At 41.2% G+C, this 27,973-nt stretch overlaps 1 protein-coding gene across 2 annotated transcripts; it reads right to left on the reverse strand.

Moving 5' to 3' along the window:
• Positions 1 to 742: 742 nt before the first annotated feature.
• On the reverse strand, positions 743 to 27,670 carry MMD (monocyte to macrophage differentiation associated). 2 transcript variants are annotated; one of them, XM_080995047.1, is made up of 7 exons: positions 27,478 to 27,670; positions 13,035 to 13,116; positions 9,701 to 9,861; positions 8,654 to 8,728; positions 7,477 to 7,578; positions 6,176 to 6,245; positions 743 to 3,588 (listed from the first exon to the last, which is right to left on the reverse strand). In XM_080995047.1, the coding sequence occupies exons 1-7, from the start codon at positions 27,555 to 27,557 to the stop codon at positions 3,388 to 3,390; spliced, it is 771 nt and encodes a 256-aa protein (XP_080851173.1). In that variant the 5' UTR covers positions 27,558 to 27,670; the 3' UTR covers positions 743 to 3,387. The 2 variants fall into 2 exon arrangements, with proteins under 2 accessions (XP_080851173.1, XP_080851174.1); XM_080995048.1 differs by lacking the exon at positions 27,478 to 27,670 and adding an exon at positions 21,443 to 21,808.
• Between the last annotated feature and the right edge of the window lie 303 nt (positions 27,671 to 27,973).

Consider the following 27,973-nt stretch of genomic DNA (forward strand, 5'->3'; position numbering starts at 1 on the left):
AGAGAAAGGAAAAATATATGAAAATAACAACAAGAGATGTGGAAAAATAAGAAAGGACTGGATAGTACTGTGAACATCATAAGGTTAGATTTGTGGACATTAAAACAGCAGTAAGAAGCAAGAAGTTGATTGGATCCCTTTGGAACTTGAAATATGGGTACCCCCAACAAAAATTTAAAATTTGGCTGTGTAATTTGGAATTTATGTAATTTGGTTTGATTTGATGTGATTGGTCGGTTAATAAAAAATTATTCTTAAAGGAAGCTGTACGTCGGCTCCCTTGGCCAATAAAGCGAGATGAGCGCTGTAACCCCAGAGTCAGCCACGACTGGACCTAATGGCCAGGGGTCCCTTTACCTTTACCTTACCATAGGGTAAGGTTGTTTTGAAATTTTTGGGGTGCTATTAGAGAAACAGCTGCAAGATGTTTTCAGTGGGGAGAATAGGGGGAAGCAGCAATTTGCCATATTGTACCCAAGTACTGGTGAAAACAGGTTGCTTCCCTTTAGAGGGGTTATCTGTGCATTCAAAAAAATTTAGACTTTGCACCTGCATAGATATTTCTGAATTTTCTAGAGCTAGTCTAGTGGTTGTGATCTTCATCACAAAACTAAAGTCAGACTGTGTATATGAAGTTGCATGGCTGTCTAGACTGGCCACAATCTTGATCAGGATGTATTCACCATGAGGAAAGAGCAGCAGTGAAGCCTTTTGTGACCCAATTTAACAAGGACAATACAAATTTCCAAATTGCACAAAATGTTTATTTGCGTTCATCTAGTTACATTTAAACTTGTAGGAGCTAGACTGGATTCAAAGTTTTTTTTGGCGAGTTCAGTTCTTTTTCTTCTTCTTTTTTTTAACCAAAACACTTTTCACTCGTAAAAACAAACACATTAAAAAGATCACAAGAAATCATCATGAAGATAGCAGAATTAATTGGAGCTAGTTTCATAGTTTCTGACAAAGAACCAGAGCTTGAACACATTTCAGTGGTCTCAACAGTACTGCACTTGGACAGAATACAAGAACTCACAAAAAGTGAATATATTAAAGTCAGACACATCAGTTGAAACAAGAAAATAAGACGACAACAAAGACAACTGAGGCATTCAGATGTTCCAGGGCTGTCACAGAAAATATATTTTCTGTTTTGCTGTTTCGTTTGCATGCTGCTCAGAAGATAAGTGTGTTCTACTCCAATTCAGGGATTCCAATATTCATACGAGATCTTTGTGTCAACTTCTCCATTCTCTTGCAATGATGCGGAACCTTACAATACTGACCAGAGAGGCACACAACAACTACTTTGCCAGAGCCAGATGCAAATCCTGGAGCCCTGAAGAATTTTGGAAGTGTCCCTGATGTGGGACAATTTTGTAGTCATCCACTAATACTGTGTGGAAGCCAAGCTTCCAATGCCTTACTTTAATCTGAGCATTTGCCCCTTCTTGCAAATTGTATACAAGTGCACCCAATTCTAATATATGTAACAACGCACCAGCAGATCTAGAAGAGAATTACATATTACCTTGGGGAGGAAGCTCCCATCCCCAGAGTACATATCTACTGGTCCAACAGACAAAATATCCAGATAAAATCTGAAAAAGGCAACATGTTCCGTTTTAGTTTTTAAAACACTGATATGAAAAAGAGCAAGTTAGAAAAAGAATAAATTCAATCTTAATATAAGACATTCATAATACAGTGGGACATGCTACAGTAACTGGACAGCAATCATCACAACGGAGATTCTAACATCTTGTTACTTAATACACAAGCTCTACAATCAAATTGCTACCACAGTTCATTGATCCAGATGCTAAAGAGCAGCACATTTAAAGCCCAGTTTTGCTACCAAGTCCCTGACCGATGAAACCTATCTAGTTCTTCAAGCTTCCCTCCCTGAAAAGGCCATTTGGGTGTGTGACGAACCACTATTAATACTCAAAAGTTTATAAACAACTGTTAATAGGTTATGTTTTAGAAAATGAGAGAAAGAGCAAGGTATTTGCTTCCCACAGTCTTCCTCTGGGAGTCATTTGCCTCAACTTGCAATCCCGAACACACTTGCTAGGGAGAAAACCCCACTGAACACAATGAGATTTACTCCCAGGTTAATATGCAAATGGACTGCTCTGTAAGCCTCATTATTTAAGCACCAGTCTCTTAGGCACCTCCCAAAATTACCAACGCTTTACGAGTAATTTCATTTTTTTTACTGCTAATTGCTAACCACCTGTATTACAAGAGCAAATTATTTCCAGAGTGCTTTCACATAAACACATGCATCTATGTCTAGAAATGGCACTGTGGGATGGATTTTTTGTATTAGTTAGCACTATTTGTTTTGTTTTTTTAAATAAATCCAAATCTGATAATTAAATTAACTGTGGAGGGTAGCAGGTTTTTAGGTAAGAGCTTGGCAGAGCCAATTTTGAAATTTCATAATGATCATTCACACACTTTTAATAAAAAGCTTTGGAAGAGGTATATAAGGTCAGGACAGTATGTGGAATGTAGTTGTTTTCTTGCAAAGTTTCACTGCAGCTACAACTGCACAACAGCAGCTGCATATACTTTTAAAATTATTTTTAAAAAACATTTTTATATAAAAAGTCGTATCAGTACAAGTGGTGGGGGGGGGGGAGAGGAAGCTTAAACTTATCTCTCCATGATTTGCGTTTTATTAAATTGCTTGTGAAAAAGTGGTAGAAAGCAACTTTAAAAAAGAAAAGAATTAAGTATTTGCTGTTACATCAACTTCCCCAATTCAAAACTGTCATTTCAAAAAGTTTATGCAGTTTAAAAACCGAAGAAATTAAACCCATTAAATACATCAAAAAAAAAAAAAAAAAGAATTTGTAAACATCAGGCCACCAACCATTTTTACACTGTTTTCCCTGTTAATGTAGAATGGACTATTAATAATGCAGCATGGTGTTTTAAACCACAAACCAAAGTTAGGCATGCTTACACCCAATTGGCTTAAGTGCACTAAACTTTGTGTGCTGGAGTGCAGCTTCTGCTGACGGACAGCAGAAGCAATACGAAAGGGAAATGCTTCTGTGGAAACCCCAGCTGAAAAGAATGGGCCTTGTACAGTGATTTTGCGCTTTCCCCATTCATTCCACTAGGGGCTTCCACAGGAAAAATGCATGTGGGGACTGTGTGCCCGGGACCTGATATATGAACAGCAATTCAAGGACACATTTTTGTCACATTAGTTCACAGTAAATGTGTTTGAAAAACTATCAGTCAGTGCATTCCCACCCCCACCCTGTGCAATATTTCCCCCACTTCCCCAGAATTTCTTTTTTTACCCAAGTAATACTGAGTCGGAGGCATAGTGCAGCTCGAAGGTGTGCGTGTCTTGTGTATTTAATATCATAAGTGACGGATGATTTCTGCAGGACTTCTGTAAAGGTACTTCCAGATAGCGTAGTAATGAACTGCAGCAGCCGTGGCGACAAACAGATGCCAGATGGCGTGGGCAAATGGAATGATCCCATCGCTCTTGAAGAAGATCACTCCCATACAATAAATTAAGCCTCCCCAGGCAAGTTCTTGAAGTCCATCGGTGTTGTTCTGTGGATTAATAAAGTTTTTATTTTATTTTTAAAGCACTCTTTGTGAGAGAATGAGGCTGGTCATAACATTCTACTCCCCCTACTGAGTGGTGCAGCAATATCACGCCCATTGAGACTGTATACACAGACAAGCATTAGCTGTCAAACTATTAAGGAGTGTTAGCACAGAGCTGTTCCTGCAGGTTCAGGCGGAGTTGCCATGTAGTCCTTCATCCCGTTCCCACGGCAGCCGGCAAGAGACTTCTGGAAAGGCTACAAGCAGGGCTTGAACACAACAGCTTATCCTGCTATACCAGCAAACTGGTATTTGCTGGCATGCGGGCTCTGAACATGCAGGTTCCATTTAGCTATCATGGCCTTTAGAAAAATTCCAGAAGAACTGGTCTTACCCACTTTTAAAACCCATCTAATCCAGGAACCATCATCTCACCTAGCAGTAGAAAATTCCACAAATGAATCCTGCACTGTGTAAAGTAATTTTGTTTGTCTCTCCTAAATCTATTGCAAATATTGCTGGGTGACTCAAAGTCGTAATGCAATGGAGATAGAAGCACCACTTTATCCAGTCTCCACTGTATTAATTGAGGCTTATAAAGACTATTAAGTTGTTCCCTGTCTTTGTTCTCTCTTCCTTCCCCCACACTATGCCAAAATAATAAGATTCTATTGCTTTAACATTTTCTCTAAAAGAAGGTGTGCCAACATTTTGACAGTGTTGCTTGCCTTTATGCATCTTTTCCAACCTGGATATACATTTTTATATAGGGTAACTAGAGCAGTAGATAGTATTCAAAGTGCAGCTACATCATAACTGTACAGAAAGGCATTGCAATATTGGCAATTTCACTTTCCATTTTCTTACTAATACCACTTGACACATAATTGGCCTTTCCCCCTGTCAGCATAGACTCAGTTGCTCTCACCATTAAACTATCTACCACTGTACCAAGATTCTTTTTCTGGAGAATGACAAGTCAACTCAGATCGTATCAGTGCATATGTTAAGTTGGGATATATTGCTCTAGTGTGTACCTTTTTATATTTAGTTATATCAAATCTCATCTGCCAATTGGTTGACCATTCAGTCAGGCTGAAGAGACCAAGTGGCAACTCTTCACATGCAAACATCTTTGGCGTGAAGCCACACACTGGGGGTGGGGATGGAATATTCCAACCTTTTTTCGTGTCTACAATTTATATATATTGCACCAGTTTGCTACCCTTCTTGGCTGCACTTCCAGCAACATCTATTCTTAATCACATCCTTCTTATCCCAAGGCTTATAAGCCAAGCCAAACTGAAACCATTTCCAAAAGGTTAGCTGTGTTAGTCCAAATAATATTCCGTACGTGAATGTAATGGAAGTTTAATTGAATGGATATAAGAAAGTGAAATTAATTGCATCCGCTTTGTGTATCTGACCAAGAGTAATTTATCAATATACTGCTTAAAAGCCAATGAAAAAACACTGCATGCTGCTCCATCAAACAAGAAACCATTTCAATCTGCTAAGAGCACAAGAGTGGCATTGCTGGTTTATCTAGGCTATAGCAGTACAGTCGTACCTTGGTTGTCAAATGCCCTGGAACTCATACATTCTGGCTCCCGAATGCCGCACACCCAGAAGTGATTGTTCTAGTTTGCAAACGTTCTTTTGGAACTCGAACGTCTGACGGGGTTTCTGCGGCTTCCGATTGGCTGCCAGAGCTTACTGCAGCCAATCAGAAGCCAAAATTTTGTTTTCAGACATTTTGGAAGTCGAACAGACTTCCAGAATGGATTCCGTTTGACTTCCAAGGTACGACTGTATACCCCAAATTCCATTGCCTTTACTGACAATACAGTGGTACCTAGGGTTACAGACACTTCAGGTTACAGACTCCACTAACCCAGAAATAGCACCTCGAGTTAAGAACTTTGCTCCAGGATGAGAACAGAAATTGTGCGGCGGCGGCACGGCGGCAGCAGGAGGCCCCATTAGCTAAAGTGGTACCTCAGGTTAAGAACGGACCTCCAGAACGGATTAAGTTCTTAACCCGAGGTACCACTGTACTGTATATGTGGGTCAACACTGTTAATCTATAGACATTTGGATGGTGCCATATATAATCATTCTGCTATGTTAAACAGGATGCCTTAAGTTGGTGCCTGCTTCACTGGAGAATACATTTGCCAGCAGTGGTGGGATGGAGCCATGGTGTTATCTTCCCTACACCAATGTCGCTGTAACTTACCAAGGAGGGTCTGGGGCAAGGTTGGGGCTGCATGGACGAACCTGCATCTGATTGGTTCTGCCAGGGCATTCATGCGACCCCAACCTCGCTGCTGCTAGTTGGCCCCATCCAGGTAAGTTGCAGAGATACTGGGGTTGGGATGGCAGCTCCACGTCCACCACAGTGGGTGCTGCTACTAGTGTTGTTCTTAAGAGTTTTTTAAAAATGGAGGGAAAAAGAAAAAGTTAGGCAACAGAAACACAGCAAAGATCTAAATGAATACAGAAGTCTTTTTAAAAAACAAACCTATAATAAGTATTAATAATAGCTCCCAAGAGTTAGATTTTAAAATTCTTTAGCAAGCATACTTACCATGGAGGTCACGACTAGAGCAGGAGAAAAGCCCATTGCTAGATAGAAGAAGAGCTCCACAATTTTATACCTACAAAAATAAAGTAAAGTAAGCCTGCAACCAAGCAAAAGAAACATGCATTCCCACCTCAAAAAGACAGCAGTTTTCACTTGCATACATTTATCTCTCTCAGCAATACATTGCCAATTTTAGTGGCACATCTTTTGTTATACCCTCTACTGCACTGGGCTTCCACAGAATGGAAATAATTTTTTTTGGTTCAGCATTCCATTATCTGGAAAAACAAATGTCCAACAGATATCAAAAAGGAAGGCTTTATCCTTTGACGACCCAGTGTGTCCCTGCATTGGAAAGATATCCTCCAGAGAAAACAGAGATCTTTCGTGCAGCCGAACGCAAAAAAGCTGGGAGGTGGGACGAGGAAATTTGGGTGACGTGAAAAGGAGCAGGGACATACATTAAGAGAATCTGCCTTCCTCTTGTTGATGTGGCTAGAATTTTTACACCTATTAATCTTACTAGAAAATGATAAATATCAAATATCAGAAGCAGACAGTCTGTCTCCACTCGGTGGAATAGAAGATGGATTGCACCCAGAGTTTCTATTTCTTTGATAGAAATCCAGGTTCTTTTCACCCACTCATATTGAATTATTTATCAAAAAGAAATCTCACAAGTGAAAGGGAGTAATTTTCTACACTCTGGTGATGTGCCTGGTGCCAACATGTAATAAGACTGCCTGGCTATTAATTCAGCCTTTTCAGTCTGTGTTTCTCAAAAGAGATAAGAGAATACACTTATGTTAAAATTGTTTTGTTTTTCATTAAATAAAAATAAGCAAGATGACTATCTGTTCCAATTTTTCTTACAAGGAAACACCACGTATAAAATAAATACACGAAGAAGAGGTGTCACTCCAAATGTAGAATGTTCCTTCACAAGTCACGATACCCTTCCATTTATGTATTTTTGCCATTTTCAAAATCGTAAGTTAAGTACACATATTAGAGTTCTGTGTTGACAACGTTTTAACCATGGTTCAGAAATCAGACGCAGGCTAATGGGGATAAGGGTTCCAGTCCTCCTCTCTTCTATACTGCTTCAACATTATGCCTGATCATTGCTAAACTCAGTTAACCATGTCCTAACTCCACTTATGGGAATGCTGGATTTCCAGCTCACAACCTTGGCCTTAACTTGAACTGGTCACAGTTCCAAAAACCAGGACTAATATTTACATCTGCACAGATTCCAAGTCTACGAAATGCCAATTCAAATACGAATCACAATGTTGTCTTACTTCTCATGGTAGAGAAACACATAAATGGCTCCACCAGCAGCCATCAACCAGATAAACCATCGCATATGGGAGGCCAGAGGTCCAAGCTCACGAAGATTTAACCTAAAAAAAATTAAGGTGATCAAATGAAATGCAGAACTGACGGCAGATCAAATCAAAGACGATTTGTATTCCACGTGCAGATATAACAAAAGGATTAAAACTACTCAGACAGAGATATTCATTTCTACACCATTCAATTCATGAAGTATTTTTTTCCAAATTAGTTCAGTAAATTTAAAATACTGATGTGTGTAAAGATGATACCTATGAAGTTTTTACATTTTACAGCAAATATTTCGTTTTAACCATCAGCTTGACAGCAATTTTTTTTATTTTTTACTCTTGACACTTGAGGTGGCTTACAACAACTTTAAAGAATTTACTAATAAAACAATTTACAACAACTTTAAGGAATTTATTGCAACCATGATGCCCTCAGATATCCCACTGGTGCCTCCCCTGCACCCTGGGTTCTCGGTGTTTTGGTCCCTTTTGGGGTTGTTTTATGGGTTGCTATTTTTGGGGGGGGGGGTTGCTGCCTGCTTTTTGTTTTTAGTTTTATTTGCTGTGGAGTGTCATAGGCTTTTTGTTTGTATGATGGCAGGGTTAGGTCCTGAGTATTGCCAGTTTTTCTTGTGTGAAATGGGTAATTTGTGGTGCCCACAACAATTACTTTGATTTTCAAATGCGCCCCAGGCCCCAAAAGGCCGGGCCCCCCTACTGTAAGCAATACAAATGAGTAACTCCCTACATGCTATAAATCCTATTAAGATCACTGGTGTTTTGGGAGGGCAGAACTGAAAAGCAGTATCAGTTACTATAGTCATATATGAAACATCCTGGCCCCTGTACATCTGCAACACACCGTTTTCCATGCAGTTACCAAGAATGCGGTTGATGACTAAGGAGAAGCCTCCTTATGTATGCACGTTGTCCTTGATGGATCAGAACAGCTTTGTCAAAAATGCAAAGCCCTTATTTATTAAATGGAAAAAGGATTGCACTGCCCTGCTTCTAACTCTCAGCAGATTAGGCCATGAGCAATTAGTCAACCAATCCATTAAGTGGAAGCTGTCACTGATAATATGCCATCACCATTTCGTCCTATCAGTAAGTACACATTTTTAACCCTTACCATGGTGCATATGATGCTGCAATGAAGATATAGATCATCACTCTGTCACACATATGAAAGCAGTGCTCCATTGTCCTAAATGGAAAGGCAAACAAGGGAACAGATCACTTTAAAAAAATCGGTATGTTACTAGAAACATTACCCAACATGAAACATTATTCTAAAAAATCTAAAAGCAGGATGGTAGGCATGCCATAGAGTTCCTTTCCTCAGGAACAGGTAGCCCTAAATCTTAGTTTTACTGAAGGTATTTTGCTGTTCACCTAAGGCTAAAGAAGCCAATCACAATCCCAACATATCACATGATAGATATGTATGTAGACAGATAAGTCAGATAGACAGACAGACACTTAGAAAGTCAGGGAATCCTGTGCAAATACAGTTTGCGTTCAGCTACACTTGTGAAGAAGTACAGAAACCGTGTGTGGGAGAGGAAGGAAGGGATGCACTACCTGCTGCTGCATTACCTGTGCTGAAGCAGCACAGGTAGTGCATCCCTTCCTTCCTCTCCTGTACCTGTGCAGCAGATTGGATACAGATGCCTTAAATAAATGTTTTGTGGTCTGTGGCTATACTGTAAAAGTAGCAGCGCAACGACAAATCTTTTTCATCTTGTGTCTTTCACTATTCTACTCTGAAACTTTATACACATAACATTTTTAAGACCAATAATGCGCAAAATTCAGTAGAATCCTCAAGCAGGAAAACTCTTATTACCCAGAGTGACTACGGTAAATCATCCCAACCTCCTTTGGGCAAGGAGGGTTACATCCAGTGGCACAGAGGTGGCAATCCATTCCTGCAACAGGACTTCCCTTTCTTCTCCCTGCGTGGCCTTCACCTCTGCTCCAACTCTCTGGAGTTTTTGAGGGTGCACGCAGGGCTGCAAGGGATGGGAGAGGAAGTTCTGCTGCCCAAGCAGATGTCTGTTGCATGAGCAGAATGGCAGTGATGGCTGCAACATGGATAATTCACAACCTAATTTACAAGCAGCAAGTTGTGTGCACGGCAGCACGAATGAACCCCAAATGAATACTTGATTTATACCTTAAATGACTCTTTTTCCAGGAAATTATATGAAACACTGTGGAAACGATGAACAGTGCACAGAGACCAATCCCATACATCCATGCTGTTATCTTTTCCCATCGATCATCAGAGAGCCTATGGAGCAGGGCACTACCCACAATGGCTGGAACAATGAGAAACTAGGGAAACAACAGAACATGTTTATTTGCTAGCCTACCAATCCTCATTTAACATTCTACTTGCTATGCCTAGGCCTCAATCACCTACTATCTACCCTTTGCTTCAAAGAGGAGTAAAAAGAACCAGTGGTTTTTATAAGTTGCCTATTATACCCAGGTTTGTTACAGTTGAAAAGACATTGTTGTTTCTGTCTTTATCATGGAAAAGAGAGACATCTCTACATCAGAGACATCAGTAAGACTTTTAAGAATTTGCTTAGGCTGAAGGTCACAGAACTGCTGTGTCACCCACCCATCCCATCCCAACGCTGTGCCAAAATGTCAGAAGGTATATTGTATCTAGGATTAAAATATGCTGGAAGTAACACTTTGTTAAAGTTAACTGTGCAAGCAAAAACTGCAAAGTGCTTAGAGAAGGACTAACACAAATGCAGACACACTGATGTATAAATAATGTCCTGATTTACTCCCCGCCCTTTAAAACACTCAAACAACAACTTCTTATACAAGTCAACCTCAATGCTACTTCCAAGGTCAACAGCAGCTGCAGCAATTCGAATTTCAAAATAATGAAAGCTACTAAAACAGGAAGTGGAAATGCAGAAACTGCATGACTGGTATAAGGAAGGCCTTTCAAGTTGCAGATTTTACAGAAGATATTTTTATTATGAGATCAGGGTTCCTCTTCTGCTACCCCTTTGTGCTTCATTTTAATCAGAAGACTTTTCAATAATCGAAGAGTATTTTCTAGCCTTATTACTGAAGGCTGGAATTTTTACAAGTTCTCCAGACAAACCTACTCACTCTTAGGTACTTACCGTATTTTTCACTCTATAAGACACACCTTTTCCCTCCTAAAAAGTAAGGGGAAATGTGTGTGCGTCTTATGGAGCGAACACAGGCTGCACAGCTATCCCAGAAGCCACAACAGCAAAAGGGATCGTTGCTTTCGCTGTACAGAAATCCCTCTTGCTGTTCTGGCTTCTGGAATTCAGAATATTTTTTTTCTTGTTTTCCTCCTCCCAAAACTAGGTGCGTCTTATGTTCTGATGCATCTTATAGAGCGAAAAATACGGTAAATTGTTCCTACTTTTTAAAATTACAGCTAGGAATTTATTTTAAGGAAAATTATGAACCAAGGCATGACCCTTAGAAATACCACCAGGTTTTCAGTTTAAGAGGGAGCTTGGAAAGTAATGATGGTGTTAAAAGTCTGAGCTACATATCAGGAAGTCCTTGTCTGAATTTCTCCTCTACTGTGAACTCACTAGTTGAGACCACCTAGCCTCTCTTTCTTAGTCTCATCCAGCCCCTCACACCCTGCATTAAGCACAATAATATTGGCTTACCTTAAAGGGTTGTTGTGAGGATCACAACTAGATATTGTCGGTGAAGTGTGACTACTTGAAAGTCTAAAGTATTGGTATTACTATTGCTATCGTTATGATTTGTTGCAACTGTTTCATTGATTTCAAACTACAAAGTGAGACTTCCAAAATATTTCAACATCCTGCCCAATATGTACCTGCTTGATGGTTTTCCAGCCCAATGAATCACTTTGCTTTTTGACATCACCAATGTAACAGTTTATTAAATACTCTAAAACTGAGAAAGAGCTGCAGTATCTAGTGATCCATGGCACACACCCAAGGTAAAACTTTCTGCGCACTGTGATGCCAGGAGGTGATTTCAGATGCCTTCTTAATGCCAATATGCAAACATTGCAGATGTTGTAAACTATCAGCTTTATAGCAGGAAAGCAATCCATTCGACAGCAAGGTAAAAGTAATTCATCTCTTAATGTCCCGGGCCTTTAAATTTTAAGAAAAGCTGGTATGCATTATGCTATTGAAATATTATCTGCCTGATACTAGTTTAAAAGAATCAGCTGGTTCAGAGCAGCCCCACTTCCTGTGAGAGTGAACACTGGGAGCACATTATACCACATGGACTGACTTCCGCTGTAGTGCTTCTATGAAACCTGACATTTAAACATACAAATGTACAGTGGTACCTTGGTTTATGAACTTAATCCGTTCCGGAAGTCCGTTCTTTAACCAAGGCATGCTTTCCCATAGCAGTGGGGACTCAATTTACACTCAACAGGAAGCGGAACATGTTCTGCTTCCAAGGCACAGTTCACAAACCAAAACACCTACTTCTGGGTTTGCAGCGTTCTTAATCTAAGTTGTTCATAAACTGAGCTGTTCTTAAACCAAAGTACCACTGTATTTGCATTTTACTGATGTCTGTGGCCCACTGGAAACTGACAAACATCACCAAGGCTGTATTAGAAATAAACCACACATTTTACCATGAGCTGGCAAAGAACGAATCAATGCTACTAAATGAAACAAAAAACAAAACATAAAACTCAGACAAAGTAGAAACAACAATCAAAAGACCAAGTTCTTTCTGGCAATAATTTAATCATTACCTTTATCCTGAAAGCAGAACAAACTAGAACTTTTAAATAGCAAAACATAAGCAAAAATCTCTGATATAATATGTTGTGCACAACAGTTAAGGCCGCCTAGTTTGAAAGATTAATCAGAGTTTTGTTCAGCAGAAAGCCTGGGGAGAAATAAATAATTCCATTTTAGGGACTGGATAAGAAAGCTTTATAAGAATTTGTGCTTTTTCTTTTTTAGGCCACGGATTACTAACAGTATGCATGGGCTGCAAGACTAGTAAATATTTTGTTTGTGGGAGAATACTTTAGGCAGCCTTAGAAGCCACTTTGAGATGGAACATATGCTTCAATTTAAAACACCACTAGTGTCTTATTTTTAAAAAAGAGTGTCAAAACATTTTTGAAATAAATCTCTCTATATCCTCCAAAGTGGGAGAAAAATCTTTAAGCAATTATTAGTTTAGGGAAAGTAGATCCTCGTGAGGCTTTAGCGAACTGTTGATTCCTAAACATGGAGCAGAATGGAAAAAGATTGTATGTGTTATGTATGAGTGAATGAATGAATGAATGAATGAGCAATCAATGGAATGTGTGGACTCTGCTGTTGTACCAGAACATTTACTTATTGCAGCAGTCTCAACTGTATTAACGACAATTCAGCAGTACCAACCTGTATTCAAACTATGAATAAAACAAAATCTTACACAGATGGGAATTAGAATTACTTTTGATTGTGCTGCCAATAGATCAATTTACTTACCGCATGAGTGTAACAGTTAGCAGCATGCTCATAGCAGGTAGGTTTGTAACGGCTATTTGCTGGAGCTGGGTGGTTCATGAATCTGTTGAGACAAGCAAAGCATACCGCTGACTTAAAAGGATGTAGAGGAACAAGCTCAGAACGCTCAGCAATAGCAGTTTGTGACCTAGACCAAGGTTAATTGGGAGGTGAAGAAATGTAATGCATCATTTGGAAGCACTGTGTTCCACACTTTTTCCTACAGTACAAAAGGCAGCAGTATTTTCTTTACTCGTGACAAGAAAAGCAAGTCAGATTTTGTCGTCAAGGGACCTACTTCTCAATTAGCTGCCTACGTGAATTACGAATAAAATAAAAATCTCAACATACACATCACATCCTCCAACCACAGGCATCTTTTAAAAAAATAGTTTTTGTAAGCCTTAGGACTTCAACGGACTGCCACAAGTTTTTTATTTATTCATATACCACCATGGGCTTATTTGGGTTTACAAAAATGGAAGGGATGAAAGAGAACAATGACTAAATGCAGTTGCAGATACTTTGTCTTTGTTTCCACAAATGGGGATGAGAGAGACACATACAGAGGTGTTCTTGTCACAAGCATATGAGAAACTAGTTTCATCTGTTGTCTTGGTATCACACCACCAACACAAGCTTTTACAGTTACCAGTAACCTTTATTATCAGCATACAACTGGGCCAAACACACCAATTGTCCAATTGTCAACTGACTTTCAGCAAATGCTGGAAGCTTGCAGACACTTTTGAAACTACTAAGCAGGCCATTCTGTTTTTATGAACCCAATAAGGATACTTTAACAAGTAACACCCCAAATGATAAAATTAAGAAATTATGTGTGGCACTTACAACACCACGATGATCAGGATACATTGAAGCTCTCATACCAGTAACTTTCCTTTTTTAAAAAATTGCACAACTCTGAAGTATTTATCAAACAAATGCTGCAACACTGCTTTTGCTCAGTCTGGTTTTATGACTTCTGCTGCCACCGTGAGGGCTGGAAGAAAGACCTGCTTCCCGTTGCAAGGCCTATTTCCACCTGGCCTAGGGGGTAGGGTCCAGACTCACCCTGAATAGCTAAAGGGCTCCTGGGAGGCCGGAGGGACATTGCTGGAACAACTCTTAGGTTGGGGCAACTAGCTAAAATGTTTTAAATGGTTCTAATTTTGGTTCCTCTGTTTTGTTTTTGTTGGGCTGGTTAAATGATTAGTTGGGGTTGGCAGATATTTTAATTTGGGCATAACTGTAAACTGTTTATTATTGTTGTTGTTACTGTTGTTATTATTATTATTGGTTTCTATTGATTTATTGGTTTGTTTGTTGCTTTTATAGTTTATTTGGTTTTTTACTGCTAGAGATTTTGTTGCATTTTTATATATGTTGTAAGCCGCTCAGAATGGCTGGGAAAACCCAGCCAGATGGGCGGGATATAAATTTTAGAAGAAGAAGAAGAAGAAGAAGAAGAAGAAGAAGAAGAAGACGACGACAAACTGGAGTAGTCTGGTAAGATTACACCACAGCAACAGTAGTGAAGTGCAGTGTTTAAGAGATCTCACTTGCTCCTGGACCCTTTTTTCAAAATGGGGGTAGGGGGCAAGTTCATACGTTAACATGTAATTTATAACTATCTCCTGAAAATACACACCAACTTTAATTCTAATATCTCACTCACCAGTGCATATATTACGTCATGAGCTTACAATCTATTTTGTTTTATACATGGTCCATTTCAAAAATAGACATAGGATAAAACTATGGTTTGTACACAAAATGTAGAGAGCTGTCCTGATACGCACACCAGCTTCCCTGATGTCTCAATCTTCAAGGGAGTTGCCACATTGAACATTCAATATGGTGCCCTTCAAAACCCGTACAAGGGTTGAGTTTTGAAACTGAAATATCCAACTGTGTTTCGGATGTATGCAACCCATTCCATTCCACTCCTGCAAAATTCCACGGAGTTATTCCATTGCAAATAAGCAAACAGACTAGCTAAACCCCAAAGCCTAACTTTGCTTGGACTACTGGGAAGTACATCTTGCTTAACCCAATGGGATTTATCTCAAATAAATACACTGAGGCTCATCTAGAAGGTTTGTAGACTGAAATAGTATGAATGTTTCTAACTATAGTCTTCAGTATTGCTGCCTGTCCTACTGTGGCTATGCAAATACTATTTGCTATGAACAGGAATAACTTTGCATCTAAATATAAAATTTTATGCAGATCTCTCTATTGTTTCTAGGTTATCTTGTTTCTGTTTCTCAGTGCCCCGCCTGTACAATATGAAAATACTATTTTCCTACCTTACTGGGTGACCAAATAATTACAAGCTTCATAATACATGCTAGTTGCATATACTAGTGAGCCAAAGTCTATATATTTTTATTTACTCCCAAAACATGCATAAAATTTTGTGCTAATCTCTATAAACATCTATAGTGCCAGTGCCACTTGGTAAATTTCATGCTAGAAACCGCATTACAGAAGTGATGATTTTAAAGTAGTAAATGGATAGCTGTTTGCACTAAAATTGTTTGCTTTCAAAAATTATATTGTCACAGTGTAGATAATACACACCAGACTGTTTTAGTCTATCTGAAATCTGCAGCTATATCAGCAGAGGACCACAGAATCAATCTAGCAGTTTGGCAACAAAACTCATATGGCTGCAAACACCAACAATTATTAAAAACCTATCATCTTATCTCCAAATAAACATGTATAGGACTGTGCTTTAAGTCCCACTGCATTCAGTAGGGCCTGCTCCTTAGCTAATGTGTTTAGGACTGCAGCCTTAACAAATAATTTGTTTAAAGAAACTCTTTGAACTTTGTGGAGACTGACAATATCCTGTTTCCACTCATAACAATAGTTTGTTTTGCAGAGCTATACACACTTTATTTTTTGAAAGACAGTCTCTGCCCACAGGCTCACCATCTAAGAGAGACACAAAATAAAATAAAATCTAGAAGTAACACACAAAAGAGATGGGGAAATGGGTATTCATACAAGTTCTTTTATGCTGCGCCAGTAAAGTCACATACAGGAGTTTATATAACACATTGCTCAGTGTGCATGCTAAAAAGAAAGGAGTCAATTTTTAAATAGCCTTGGAAGCAAGGGGAAGATATGGTTTTGCTAAATTGCTTTTTGTAACAGCCTCAGGTTGTGAGGGCAATATCAACTGTGCTATACACTTAGCCTGCTGTTTCTTAATTTGGAAAGCTGATGAGGGAAAAAAAAAGAATCTGATGGCCTAAATACACAGGATCTTATGTATCAGGAATTTATTCTCCAGACTACACCCAGCTGCCAAAAGCCTCATCTGAGGATATAGAGGGCTCATTCAGACTTGCACTTGTCCCGTGCACAGGTCTACGAGGGTTTTGCCCTGGAAAACCTTCTCTTTACTGATAAATGTGGACAATTGTCAATCTGGAGAAAATCCTGATTTAGGGGTTTTCATTCTGCAAATATGGCTCCAGATACAGGTATTAAATTACACATGCTCAGGCTTCTACAGTTCTGTCAATGCCACTCTTACCATGGAAAGGGTGACAAGTGATCAGCCTTACTCCCGACTTTGAAGTGCCTCTCAAGACCACACCACACCCAGGCCACACCCCTGCCCCAGACAAACACCCTATGCTTCACCCTCTCCATGAGTGCTCTTGCCTAACTCAGGCAATGCCTCTTCCTTGCTTGGATGGGGGATACAACAGGCTATGCAAGTGTGTGTAGAAAACAAACCGACTGTGCAATGGCAAATTTGCATTCACTACTTTGTTCACTTGTGCATCTGGCCGCACCCAGCACTGGCAAATGTGGCCCTCAGGTAGAAAAATATTCCCCACTCTAAGCTAAATATCCTCCATTTCCCTCCATTGTGATTAACATTCTTTGTGAGGGTCAAAACATTGGAAGAATTGCAGTGTTTTATCCATTGCCACACCACCACCAAGATTTTTGCTGCCTGACAATCCACAAAGGTACAGCTGCTCAAAGACGTCTTCGGCTGTGCGGACTGAATAACTCAATATTGCAGCCTGGCAACATCCCTCTGCCAGAAGGCACAGCTTTGCATCTCTCTCCTTACAGATTCAAACATGTCTTTAAACCTATAAACACATATGGATTAGTGCCTGCCTATCTATAAAAGGGGCAACAATTACTAGATAAAAAATATAGTATTTTTTATTTTTTTAGGTCAATGTTCAGAGGTTAGATTAGTTAACTTCTGATAGCTGTTCTGCCTGCAATTCAAAGTACGAATCTCAGTTGCCCTTGTGTCCAGCTGTATGGATAACTGAAACAGATTGGAAAGCTCATATTGTTATAACTTGGTGCCCAAGTTGTGTTATGAGCTTTTTGAGGCATTATGGCTAGAGTGTGCTAGTTGTGTTGGTAAAAGCTTCTAGCAAGCACCACAGCCAACGACACTTAAGAACCACTTAGTTTTCTCCAAGGCTGGTACAAAGAAAATTTATACTGGCCCCAAGAATTTGGGTGCTGGAACGTATATACAGGCAATGACCATTTTATGCTTGTCCAATATGTGCGCAACCACACAAACACACACATCACTGCAACCCAGAAGTGTCTGGAAAAGGGGCGAGGCGGTGGCAAAGCAGACTTATGCATGCTCCACCAACATGTGTGGGGGTCAGGAAAATAACCCCCATGCAAAATGGTTGTTGCCTGTACCTGAAAGGTGATTCTGGCTTTAGCCAAAAACATTCTGACAAAGAGTCAAATTCAATGTTAACCATACATGAGAGTAGACCCGTTGAATTAAATGGGAATAACTAACTTGACTCCATTTATTTCAATGAATCTACTTTTGAGTAGAATTTAGTTGGCTACAACTCAGAGGATGTATCAAAGTGAAATGAAATAGATAAAATATAACACTGCTATACCTCTTTACCTGAGCCCAAATTTTAACAATATACCTACTTGACCATAGTCAACAGTTCCAGGGTCATACAAGTACAGTGGTGCCTCGCAAGACGAAATTAATCCGTTCCACGAGTCTCTTCGTCTAGCGGTTTTTTCGTCTTGCGAAGCAACCCTATTAGCGGCTTAGCGCTATTAGCGGTTTAGCGGCTATTAAAGGCTTAGCGGCTAAAAGGCTATTAGCGGCTTAGAAAAAGGGGGGGGAGCGAAAAAAATCTCAAGACTCGCAAGACATTTTAGTCTTGCGAAGCAAGCCCATAGGGAAATTCGTCCTGCGAAGCGCATCGAAAAATGGAAAACCCTTTCGTCTAGCGGGTTTTTCGTCTTGCGAGGCATTTGTCTTGCGGGGCACCACTGTAAAGAGGAAAGGTCTGTTCAAAGTAAGAATGAAAAGCTGGGAAACCAAGAGGAAAAAGGCAGCCATTGCTTCAGTATGCCTCATGTGTAGAACAGATGGAGGCAAGCTTATCAATATAGGGATGAACCTTGTACAAAACTGGCTCAATCATTAAACTACACCTCCCTCCTTCCCCCATGCTTCTATTATTCCTTTCCTTTTAAAAAATAAATAGATGTATTTTGCAAGCACTGAAGTAGCAATACTGTACAAATAGAAAAGATAAATATCATAAACATCTAAATTCCAGATATTAGCCTCTTTATGCAATACAAACATTCCTACTGACATCTTAATTCAATTTATGAACCAACACATTGCTGGACAGAAATGACCTAATTTGAGCAAGAATCTATTTCTGCCCCTTTTTAATGATTTCCAAATTGTTTTTACATTCTTTGCTGCCCCTCTTTCCCAGTTCTAGACTGTAACATAGCCAAAACAAACAGAAGAATCCTGTCTCACTGCAGAGTCAATCATTCAAAAGAGAGAGGAGAAAAATGCTGAAAATCCTCTCTAATAGCCATACGTGAAGGAGAAGCTTAGTTCAACCAACATGAGTATGACAAACACCGGATATATGAACTTTCACCCACTTCCAGAAGATGGAAAAGCCTCATCTTTCACTGTGATCTATTTCCTTTCTAAAAGCAGAGCAGTATACTGTACTCACCTCTTCTCTCAGTCATCAGATGCCTACCCACCTTTCGAAGAGAGAAAATTGTGCAAACAAGACTTCCACTTGCATATAAAGTTTTAAGAGCCCAGTAAACAACAGCAATGTGCAGTACTGGATACCCACATTCTCTGAAAATCCCAGAAGCCCAGCTCTTATTCTCAAAAAGTTTATCTTAACTCTGTTTGCTTTACCCTTATGGTAAAGTGGTAGGGGGTGTCATGAAAACCACAGATGAACAGGAAAATACAGAATCATGGGAAGAATTGGAGAGAAGCAAGAGCATGAAATTAGTGCAGGGGGTTGAATTTCAGATGCCTTTCATACCCAGCCTTGAGCCAGGAACACTTGCCTCCCTGAGATCAGTGCTAACATTCTCAGGAAGAATGGCAGTAAAGGAGGTACAGTACTATAAGACTACTCTGAGCAAACATTAGTTGAATATGACCCAATAGGGTCAAGGCAAGTGTTATATCTGGGGTAAATGTGTTGTTGCTTCAAGGGATTAATCTTGGAGGTGCCTTCTTTCTGGTCAGATGCACGAAAACCACCTTACTGCTTTGCTCATACAAGAACAATGAATGTTACTACAGTACAGGAATGCACAATCAAATTCCACTGGCTTTTGCAAGTAAATATGTGAGATGTTTTCCCCCCTCTAGAAAATAAAAGAATTTTGTCAGAGCATCCCCACTTTAAGAATGTGATTTTAAGTGTGACTTTCTGAACAGTGCAATATGGGGAAGAGCCCTGGGAGAGTTAAAAGGATCTGTACCCCATCAATGAAGGTACAACAGGAACATGTAGGAGATGCAAAATGAAGCAGAAAATTCACTACATTATAAACTACAATATGATCTCTCTTAAGGAAAATTTAGCTGAAAAGCAGCTCATTTTCCCTTTCCACACCATCTTGGAGAAGTCGTATTTGAATTATCCAATTCCACTGCTCTCTCTCACTATTGATTTTCACCCAGCACACGTATTCCCAAACCTGTTTGTACTTAGTCCTATTCAGCTGCTCTTTTGCACAAACACTGTTATGAGAATGTTTTATAGATGGAGACCAAAGCACTTTCCAAGACAAGAAATATCAAATCCGTATCAGCTACAGAAATTCCTACTGATTTCTTAAGCCAAGGCCCTCATGAGTGTCCAAACAAACGAGTCAAATAAACAGGAAACAAAGGATTGCATGCTACACCCTTTTACTTTACATCAACCAAAGGAAACTACTTCCAGCACCTTCCCTGGTGCCACATACACACTTTACTTCATTCACAGCACTCCCTCAGTTTTAACTCATTCATAATATTTACCACCACTCAATTCTGTTGTCGCAATCTCTCCATGACCTGCACAATCACACTTTGCTTTGTTTAGGCAAGGTCTACCCTGTGTGGAATTAAGATCTGTGATAGTATCACAACAGGCTAAGGGACATAGGAGCCAACTTCTAGATGCCAAGGTCCTTTTGCCCCCCATAAAATATTTGAGGGGGGGCCGCCCCCAAAAAAGTTGCCATTGCGCATTGCCATTCAAATGGTGTATCATGCAATTATGTGATGCTTACCTACCCCTTCCTCCCCAGCCCCAATATTTTATTCAAGTTTGCACCCTTGCTAAGGGATAAACTAACCTAGGCGGCAGCATCTTGGGGTTCTGCAAAAGCACCAGGGCAGCCTCCCCAAATGCATTCGCGGAAAACGTAAGAAACTACGGTGTGGGTGTAGGAGAAGAGGGTTCAATAGACTAGACTTGCAGGAATGGCCAAACTTGGCCCTCCAGATGTTTTCAGACTACAATTCCCATCATCCCTGACCACTGGTCCTGTTAGATAGGCATGGGAGTTTTCATCCCGAAACACCTGGAGGGCAAGTTTTGGTCATGCCTGGCACACAGCGGTTCTCAACCTGTGGGTCCCCAGATGTTGTTGGACTATAACTCCCATCATCCCTGAGCCCTGGCCTTGCTCGCTAGGTGATGGAAGTTGTAGTTCAACAATATCTGGGGACCCACAGGTTGAGAAAGGCTGCGACTAGAGACAAGGTGGGTTTAACACCCCATGTGAAAAGTGGGGGGGGGGGGGAGCGGATATCTTGTCTGCATTAAGTGATCTGGATGCCCGTGCAAACGGGAGGAGACGATCGCAGGGGGGGGGGAGGGGATCCCCAAGAGTGGGCGGAGTTTCCCCGGGCGAGATCAAAGGCTTCGGAGGGAAATCCACTAGAAGAATCCGCCTCGTCCCTAAGCGGAGAAAAATATCATTCCGGGAAGAGAACCCTGAATATATCCCAAGAAATGAAATCTGTCGCTCGCACACATACGCCCAGGCGCGCGCGCGCGCCTCACCTCCTGAATTTCTCCTGGAGGCGCCGCATGGGGGTCCAGCGCAGCCGCCTCACGTCGAGCCAGGCGAGCTGGGGGTCGGCACGGGGGGCTCCCGGCGGCTCCTGAGGCGGCGAGGGCCGGAGTCCGGGCCCTCATTGGCTTGCCAGCCCCGAGCGGAGGTAGCTGGAGGAGGCGAGGCGAGGCGAAGCCAGGCCCGGGGCTGCTGCTGCTGCTGCTGCTGCTGCCGTTGCCGTTGCCGTTGCCTTGGGGTCGCGCGCGGAGTCGAGAGAAGCAGCCGGCCGGCGGCGGGGCTCCCGCTTTTTAAAGCGGCGCCGTCGGCTCTCGCGCCGCGCGCTCCGGCCCTCGGCTCGGACCCGCCCCCCCCGCGCGCGCCGTTTGTCAGTTCAGTCGGGTGCCGAGGCCGTGTCTGGAAGCCACGCCCACACCCGACCGCCGGAGACGCCGATTGGTTGGGAAGGAAGAAGAGGGTGGGAGGGGGAGAGGGAGAGGGAGGGAAGCGGCGGGAGAACAATGGGCGGTTGGCGGGGAGCGCGCGCGCGGTGGGCGGGAAAAGGGAGGCGGCGGGCGGTGAGGTGAAAAGGAGGGTGGTTCGATTTGAACGCGGTTTAGAAGCGGAGGCGAGGATGAGTCAGGGCAGCGGCTGCCTCTCCTCTCAAAGGGGAATCCTCCTCAGAAAGGGAAGGAAGAGTTCTCTGGCTGCCTGAGTTTATTTTCATCCGTTTTTCCAGAAATAAAACTCAGGACTCCAAACTTGTTGAGATCTTTCTTTCTTTTTAAAGGACACTCTAAAGTCGTTCAGCTTCTTTTTTTTTTTTAGGCAATCGACCTCAACATCAGAATCAGAAGAATCTTTTTTTAAAAAAAACTTTTATTAAACAAACATTACATCCAAAAAACAAAACAAAAAACCCCCACAAACTAATCTTACGTAGTTATTACAGTATACATAAACAAGTTGTCAAGCATCTAGAATAAATGTGTATTATATAAAAGAAATAAAAAGAGAGAAGAAAAATGCACAATAAAACCGAAAAATTAACAAAACAAACTACCTATCAAACAAAAAGCAGTATTTAGTTAATTCAAACCAGTACCAGTGTATAATCAGAAGAATCTTTATTTGCATCAGCCACTAGCCATAGGAATAAAATTAAAATGTACTGAAAATAGAGGTTAAAAACATAATTAAAGAAAATATATTTTAGGGGTTTACAACCATAATCAAATATAGATCTTATTCTCATCACCCCCCCATTAAAAAACCTTGCAGTTTTTGCTGTCACCTGATCATCTTGCTAAAAGAAAGGACACAGTAGCAATGGTTGAGCACCCCCAGCATGGGCAATAATAAAGGGGTAATAACCTCACTCCTCAGAGCTTTATGAGTGCGAGCCAGAAGGACACGAGCCACTGACTCAATACTCCCATCTCCACAGGGACCTCAACATCCCCGACACTGTTGCCTATTTTCCAAAAGTTCCCCCAGACGCCAGTTAAATCCCTGACGTGTCCAGAAAATTCAGGACTTGTAGCAACCCCCTAGCGGGCTTGTTGCGTTCCCTTCTATGAAAACAGGGACATCTTATTCCTTAATAATAAAAACAGACTTTGTTTCACCTGGGTCAAAGAACCAGTTTGGCACCCTAATAAAAATCATAATTATTATTATTCTATTACCCTGCCCATCTGACTGGGTTGCCCCAGCCACTCTGAGCAGCTTCCAACATAATAAACATTAAACAATTTCCCTATACAGGCCTGCCTTCCCGTGTCTTCTAAAGGCTGTATAGTTAATTATCTCTTTGGCTCGGGGGGCCAGATAACTGCTATCCCCTCCAACATTTCTCCAATGAAAATAGGGACGTCCTAAGGAAAAGCGGGACATTCCGGGATCAAATCAGAAACCGGGACGGCTTCTCTAAATCTGGGACTGGCCCTGGAAAAGAGGGTCTTTTTGGAGGGAGCTGTTCTCTTCTGACCTTCCATGGTTGAAAATGGGGACGGTTCTTGACTTGCCTCAAGTCATTGACCCAAACACAAAGAAGCACCTCTAAAGACCCCCCAAAAGAAAAAGCTATTACGTCCAAAAGACGTATCTCTCGAGGGCCTTTCTGTGCCAATCCTGTTCTCATCCGGCTCAGCGCATCTCCCTCAAGAGAGATGCTCCGCTTGTAATTCTCACATTCGGTGCTTGAAGAAAAAGAGAACGGTGTGATGCAGGACACTTGCTCTTCTCCACAGAAGAGGCTGCCCTGTGCTTCTCTTCATGAGTCACTGTTCTGGACCTTCAACCTCTGCTGGGATCCAGTGGTTTTGGCATGCTATTGGGTTGTTTAAGTTGGAGATAAAGCAGGACCACAAACTGGCTTCAGTATTGCGTCTCTACATGAGTCGCCAGCCTGGGCTTACCTCTTTTCGGTCAGGATTCACGCTTAGACACCCATAGCTGTCGCTAACATGGGAAACATGGCATTATGCATTGCTGAATGCCTTTCTCTGCCTATCTGTAACAATTTGCAATGGCTGAGCTGCCCCGACTTGTGAAATAGGTGTGTTGGTAAACTGACCATAGAAATTCTTTTGAGCCTCTGCTGAAGAAGAGGTCGCAGAATCGCAGCCTAGAATTGCAAGTGGTGAGGGAGAAAGAGGTAGGAGTTTAGGATGCTGGTCAACTGGCAGGTCAGATGCTGCAGAAACTGTGGTCTCTACCACCAGCCAGATACTAATAGATGTTCTTCCAGTTGCATGAGAGTCACTGATTTGCAAACAGAAGAATGTTTGAAAGAACTAACAGCATAAGAACCCAGTTGCATGGATCTTTATCATATAACTGGGACGTGGGTGGTGCTGTGGTCTAAACACTGAGCCTCTTGGGCTTGCCGATCAGAAGGTCAGTGGTTCGAATCCCCACATCCAGGTGAGCTCCTGTTGTTCGGTCCCAGCTCCTGCCAACCTAGCAGTTCAAAAGCACGCAGTGCAAGTAGATAAATAGGTACCACTCTGGCGGGAAGGTAAACGGCGTTTCGGTGTGCTGCTCTGGTTTCGCCAGAAGTGGCTTAGTCATGCTGGCCACATGACCTGGAAAAACTGTCTGTGGAAGTGGACAAATGCCTGCTCCCTTGGCTTGTAAAGCGAGATGAGCGCCACAACCCCAGTCTTTCGCGACTGGACTTAATTGTCAGGGGTCCCTTTACCTTTACCTTTGTCATATAATTGGCATACTTCATGGTTTCCATTATGTCTGAAAGACTCATGGAATCAAACACTGCCCTCTTAGCTGAGTCATTTAAACATTCAGTTGTGAGAGAGCTGCTCTGCGATTGTTAGCCAAAGTAGCAACTTCTAATCATGTTTTATGCGTCACTACTATTGTTTCGAAACACATTTATTTCTCTTTTCCTCTTAATGCTCATAATTTCTTTTCCATGTGAGGCACAGCTAAATACAGTTCACTTTGTCCTACAAAGTACATAGCCTTGCAGTTGAAACCAAGCAGAAGTGTCCTTTTAAAGAAAAAGAATTACCAGGCTGGCAAGCAAACTGAATTTCCGTCAAATGACAGCGGAAAGACAGCATCCACCCCCCCCCCCCCGCTTGGCCCTTTGTGTGTAACTCAGGCTTAAAAACAAAGGCCGTATTCAAAGCACATCAGTTGCAGCTGAACATAAAGAAGTAACAAAGCTGGGGGGAAGTTTTGTTATCAAAGAGGTGTTATGCAGAAGAACAAAAAGGAATTGCATTGAAAAAGGCTAGCAATAGCAAAATGATAGCAAAGAGGGAAATGATTGATTAGGAAAGTATCATGAATGATTGTGGTCAATCCGCATTGTTGCCAAGCACCCCAAAAGTATAGATCAGAATAACATCCTTTAAGTCTGCAGTTTAAAAAACAAATAGGAGCACTTAGATGTATTCAAGCCAGCTTACGCCACATTTCCAAAGCCACAGTTCACATTGTCCCATTATTTTGACTCGGACTGATAGCTTGATCCTATGGATGTGAGACTTGCAAAGGAGTAATGCTGTGCCAGTCACTGAAGCAGTGCAAACTAACACTGATTCAAACATTACGTTTTTAGGTGCACGCCTAAGCTTTAAGTGCGCATCTAAAAATATAGTACAAATGAGACAAATGTGTTTGGGAAACACAAATCATGGCCATGTGTAAATGAGGCAGGATTGGCTGCAGATCCCTTTCTTGGGGTAGAATTAGACACCAGGGTGATAGCTATACCTGTGCCTAGTTCTTGTTCACTTAATGAAAAAAGAAAAGAAATTCCCTGTGTAATGAGATCCCATTAAATTGTGGGGTTCACCCAGACCCTATTCCAGGCTTCCTCAAACTCAGCCCTCCAGATATTTTGAGACTATAATTCCCATCATCCCTGACCCCTTGTCCTGCTAGCTAGGGATCATGGGAGTTGTAGGCCAAAAACATCTGGAGGGCAGAGGTTGAGGAAGCCTGCCCTATTCCATTTCACTGGCTCCCACTAGCAGGGGCAAGGAAACTTACAGCATGATGTCACATTGATGTCACATTGTGCAGAAAGTTGGACCAGATCTTTGGGGGAAGGGTATAGGTATGCTACTTTTGGCTGTAACCTGGGATCTACCTACCATTCAGTGGGCCTGCTGCCAAATAAGGCATAGAACATCCTCATCACTGGTATGGGTCAAGTACTAGCATGTCATCCTCACTACTTTTCTGCTGCAGGAACATAAAGGGTCAAACTCTGGAGTCAACCCATAACAAACAAACAATGAAGTCATACTCAAAGTAGTCTCATAGAAATCAGTGGGTTGTTCATTATATCTAACCTATATTTATATCATTGGCTTACAACAAAATATCTTCAAAAATTACAATATATAAATAACTCTTGAATGTGTTTATGGCAATCTCTTCTAATCTCCAGCTGCTGCTATTATGTTCCAGGCTTTTCCTTCTAAGGGGAGGTTATAGTAGATGCTGTAAATGGGAAGCTTTAAATGCAAAAAATGACAGTTTGAATTGTCTGTTGAATATAACCCTGGCTTTACTATTTCCTTTCTAGGTATTTAAATATTTGGATTACACCAAAAATCAAAAAGCACAAACTGAATAACAGACCCATATATCCTTTGGATTGCCATTTTCCTCCTGAATAGTGTGGTAACATAGTGTATATATAATCATAGGTGGCGTCTTCTGAAGGCTATTTAGTAAATTTAGGGAGCTGCCATTAAAAACTAAACTTGCATCATTCCTGGTAGAGTCTCAAATTGCAAAACGCAACTTCTCATCATTGCCAATATCTGTTCCAGCAGCAACTCACCAGGGTGAATTTAACAAGCACAGATTATTTTCTTAGAAGAAGACTCCAGTGTTGTCATTTTAATCTCTGATATACAAAGGTTTCCTCAGCAGCCCCCTACCCTCATACGTATCACAGTCACTTTGAATTATATGTGCATATTGTTCATTTTGAGAGACAGAAACCTAGCAGAGTGACAGGTCAGAAACGAGGTGCTTGCAGTTCTTCTAACAGCTGCCTTTTCAATCTTCATTTTATAACCAAATCAAATCCTTCATACCACAGATTGCTCAAGCCAAATGACAAGAATCTCAACCAAGACGAAAAAGGACATATAGGTACTTGAAAGCTTCCAGTGCTGCAAGCCAACACTACATGGTAAGTCTAAAGGTTAGTACTAGCAGTGAGTAAGTCCCTGCACAGAAACATTTGATAACAATATAGACCTGTAAATTCATGCAGAAACCCCAGTGATGCTGTCATAATGACCACACACATTCCATGGCTCAACCGAAACACGGCTCAACTGAAATCAGTCAGACATAAGATTATGCATAAGAAACTTACAAGTCTCGGAGCAAACATTGGGATAGGGGTGGAGAATGGAAGCAAGATCTGTCAACTTTTGATGTAGCAGATGTTGAGTGCTAGTTTCAGTGAGCGCAGTGTGGAACTGCTGCTGCTAAGTTCAGAGGCAGATGTTACCTGCTAGTTCTGACTTGTTGCCCAGAGAATACTCACTTTTCTGGGTTTTTTGTAGTCTCAAATGAATCCTTGTTGGTCAAATATTTCCTTTTTTTGCCCCATGAGCTGTTGGACATTCTTTAACACCAAAGTCCTCCTAAGTAACAGAAGAGCAATCAGGCAGGAATCCTGGCTTCCTCCTGGTGTATGTTGATTTCGTTTGTTCAGTCTTCTTGAAGAGTGAGAATGGAAAAAAAAAAAGTTGGGATTGGCATACTTAAAAACTAGTCCGCCCACCACATGGGTATGGAGTAAGAGATTAGCAAGTCTTACTCATGCGACTGTTTGGGCAAGTAGTAGTCTTGCAGAATTAAAGAACAGAGCTTTTGTTTACAAAGTATGATGGAGAATGACCTAGAGAGCAAAGGTTGGCCTTTCCCTCCAACCAAATAACGTGAAGCCCAAATACCTGCCAAAATGAAGCACACAAATGTGTTGTTTCTTTCAGGTGAAGCCAGTGGAATTGCTTTAAGTATTAGGCTTTGTACAAGCC

This window comes from Podarcis pityusensis (genome assembly GCF_964106645.2).
Source record: "Podarcis pityusensis genome assembly, chromosome: 2".
In the NCBI taxonomy this organism is placed as follows: Eukaryota; Metazoa; Chordata; class Lepidosauria; order Squamata; family Lacertidae; genus Podarcis; species Podarcis pityusensis.

Coding starts and splice junctions, on each gene's coding strand:
- MMD (XM_080995047.1), bottom strand. CDS start 27,557: ATGTCCAACAGCTCATGGGGCAAAAAAAGGAAATATTTGACCAACAAG. Junction 13,117..27,477: donor ACTACAAAAAACCCAGAAAA/GTGAGTATTCTC, acceptor TTGTCTCAACAG/ATTCATGAACCACCCAGCTC. Junction 8,729..9,700: donor TGGAAAAAGAGTCATTTAAG/GTATAAATCAAG, acceptor CTTTCCATTTAG/GACAATGGAGCACTGCTTTC.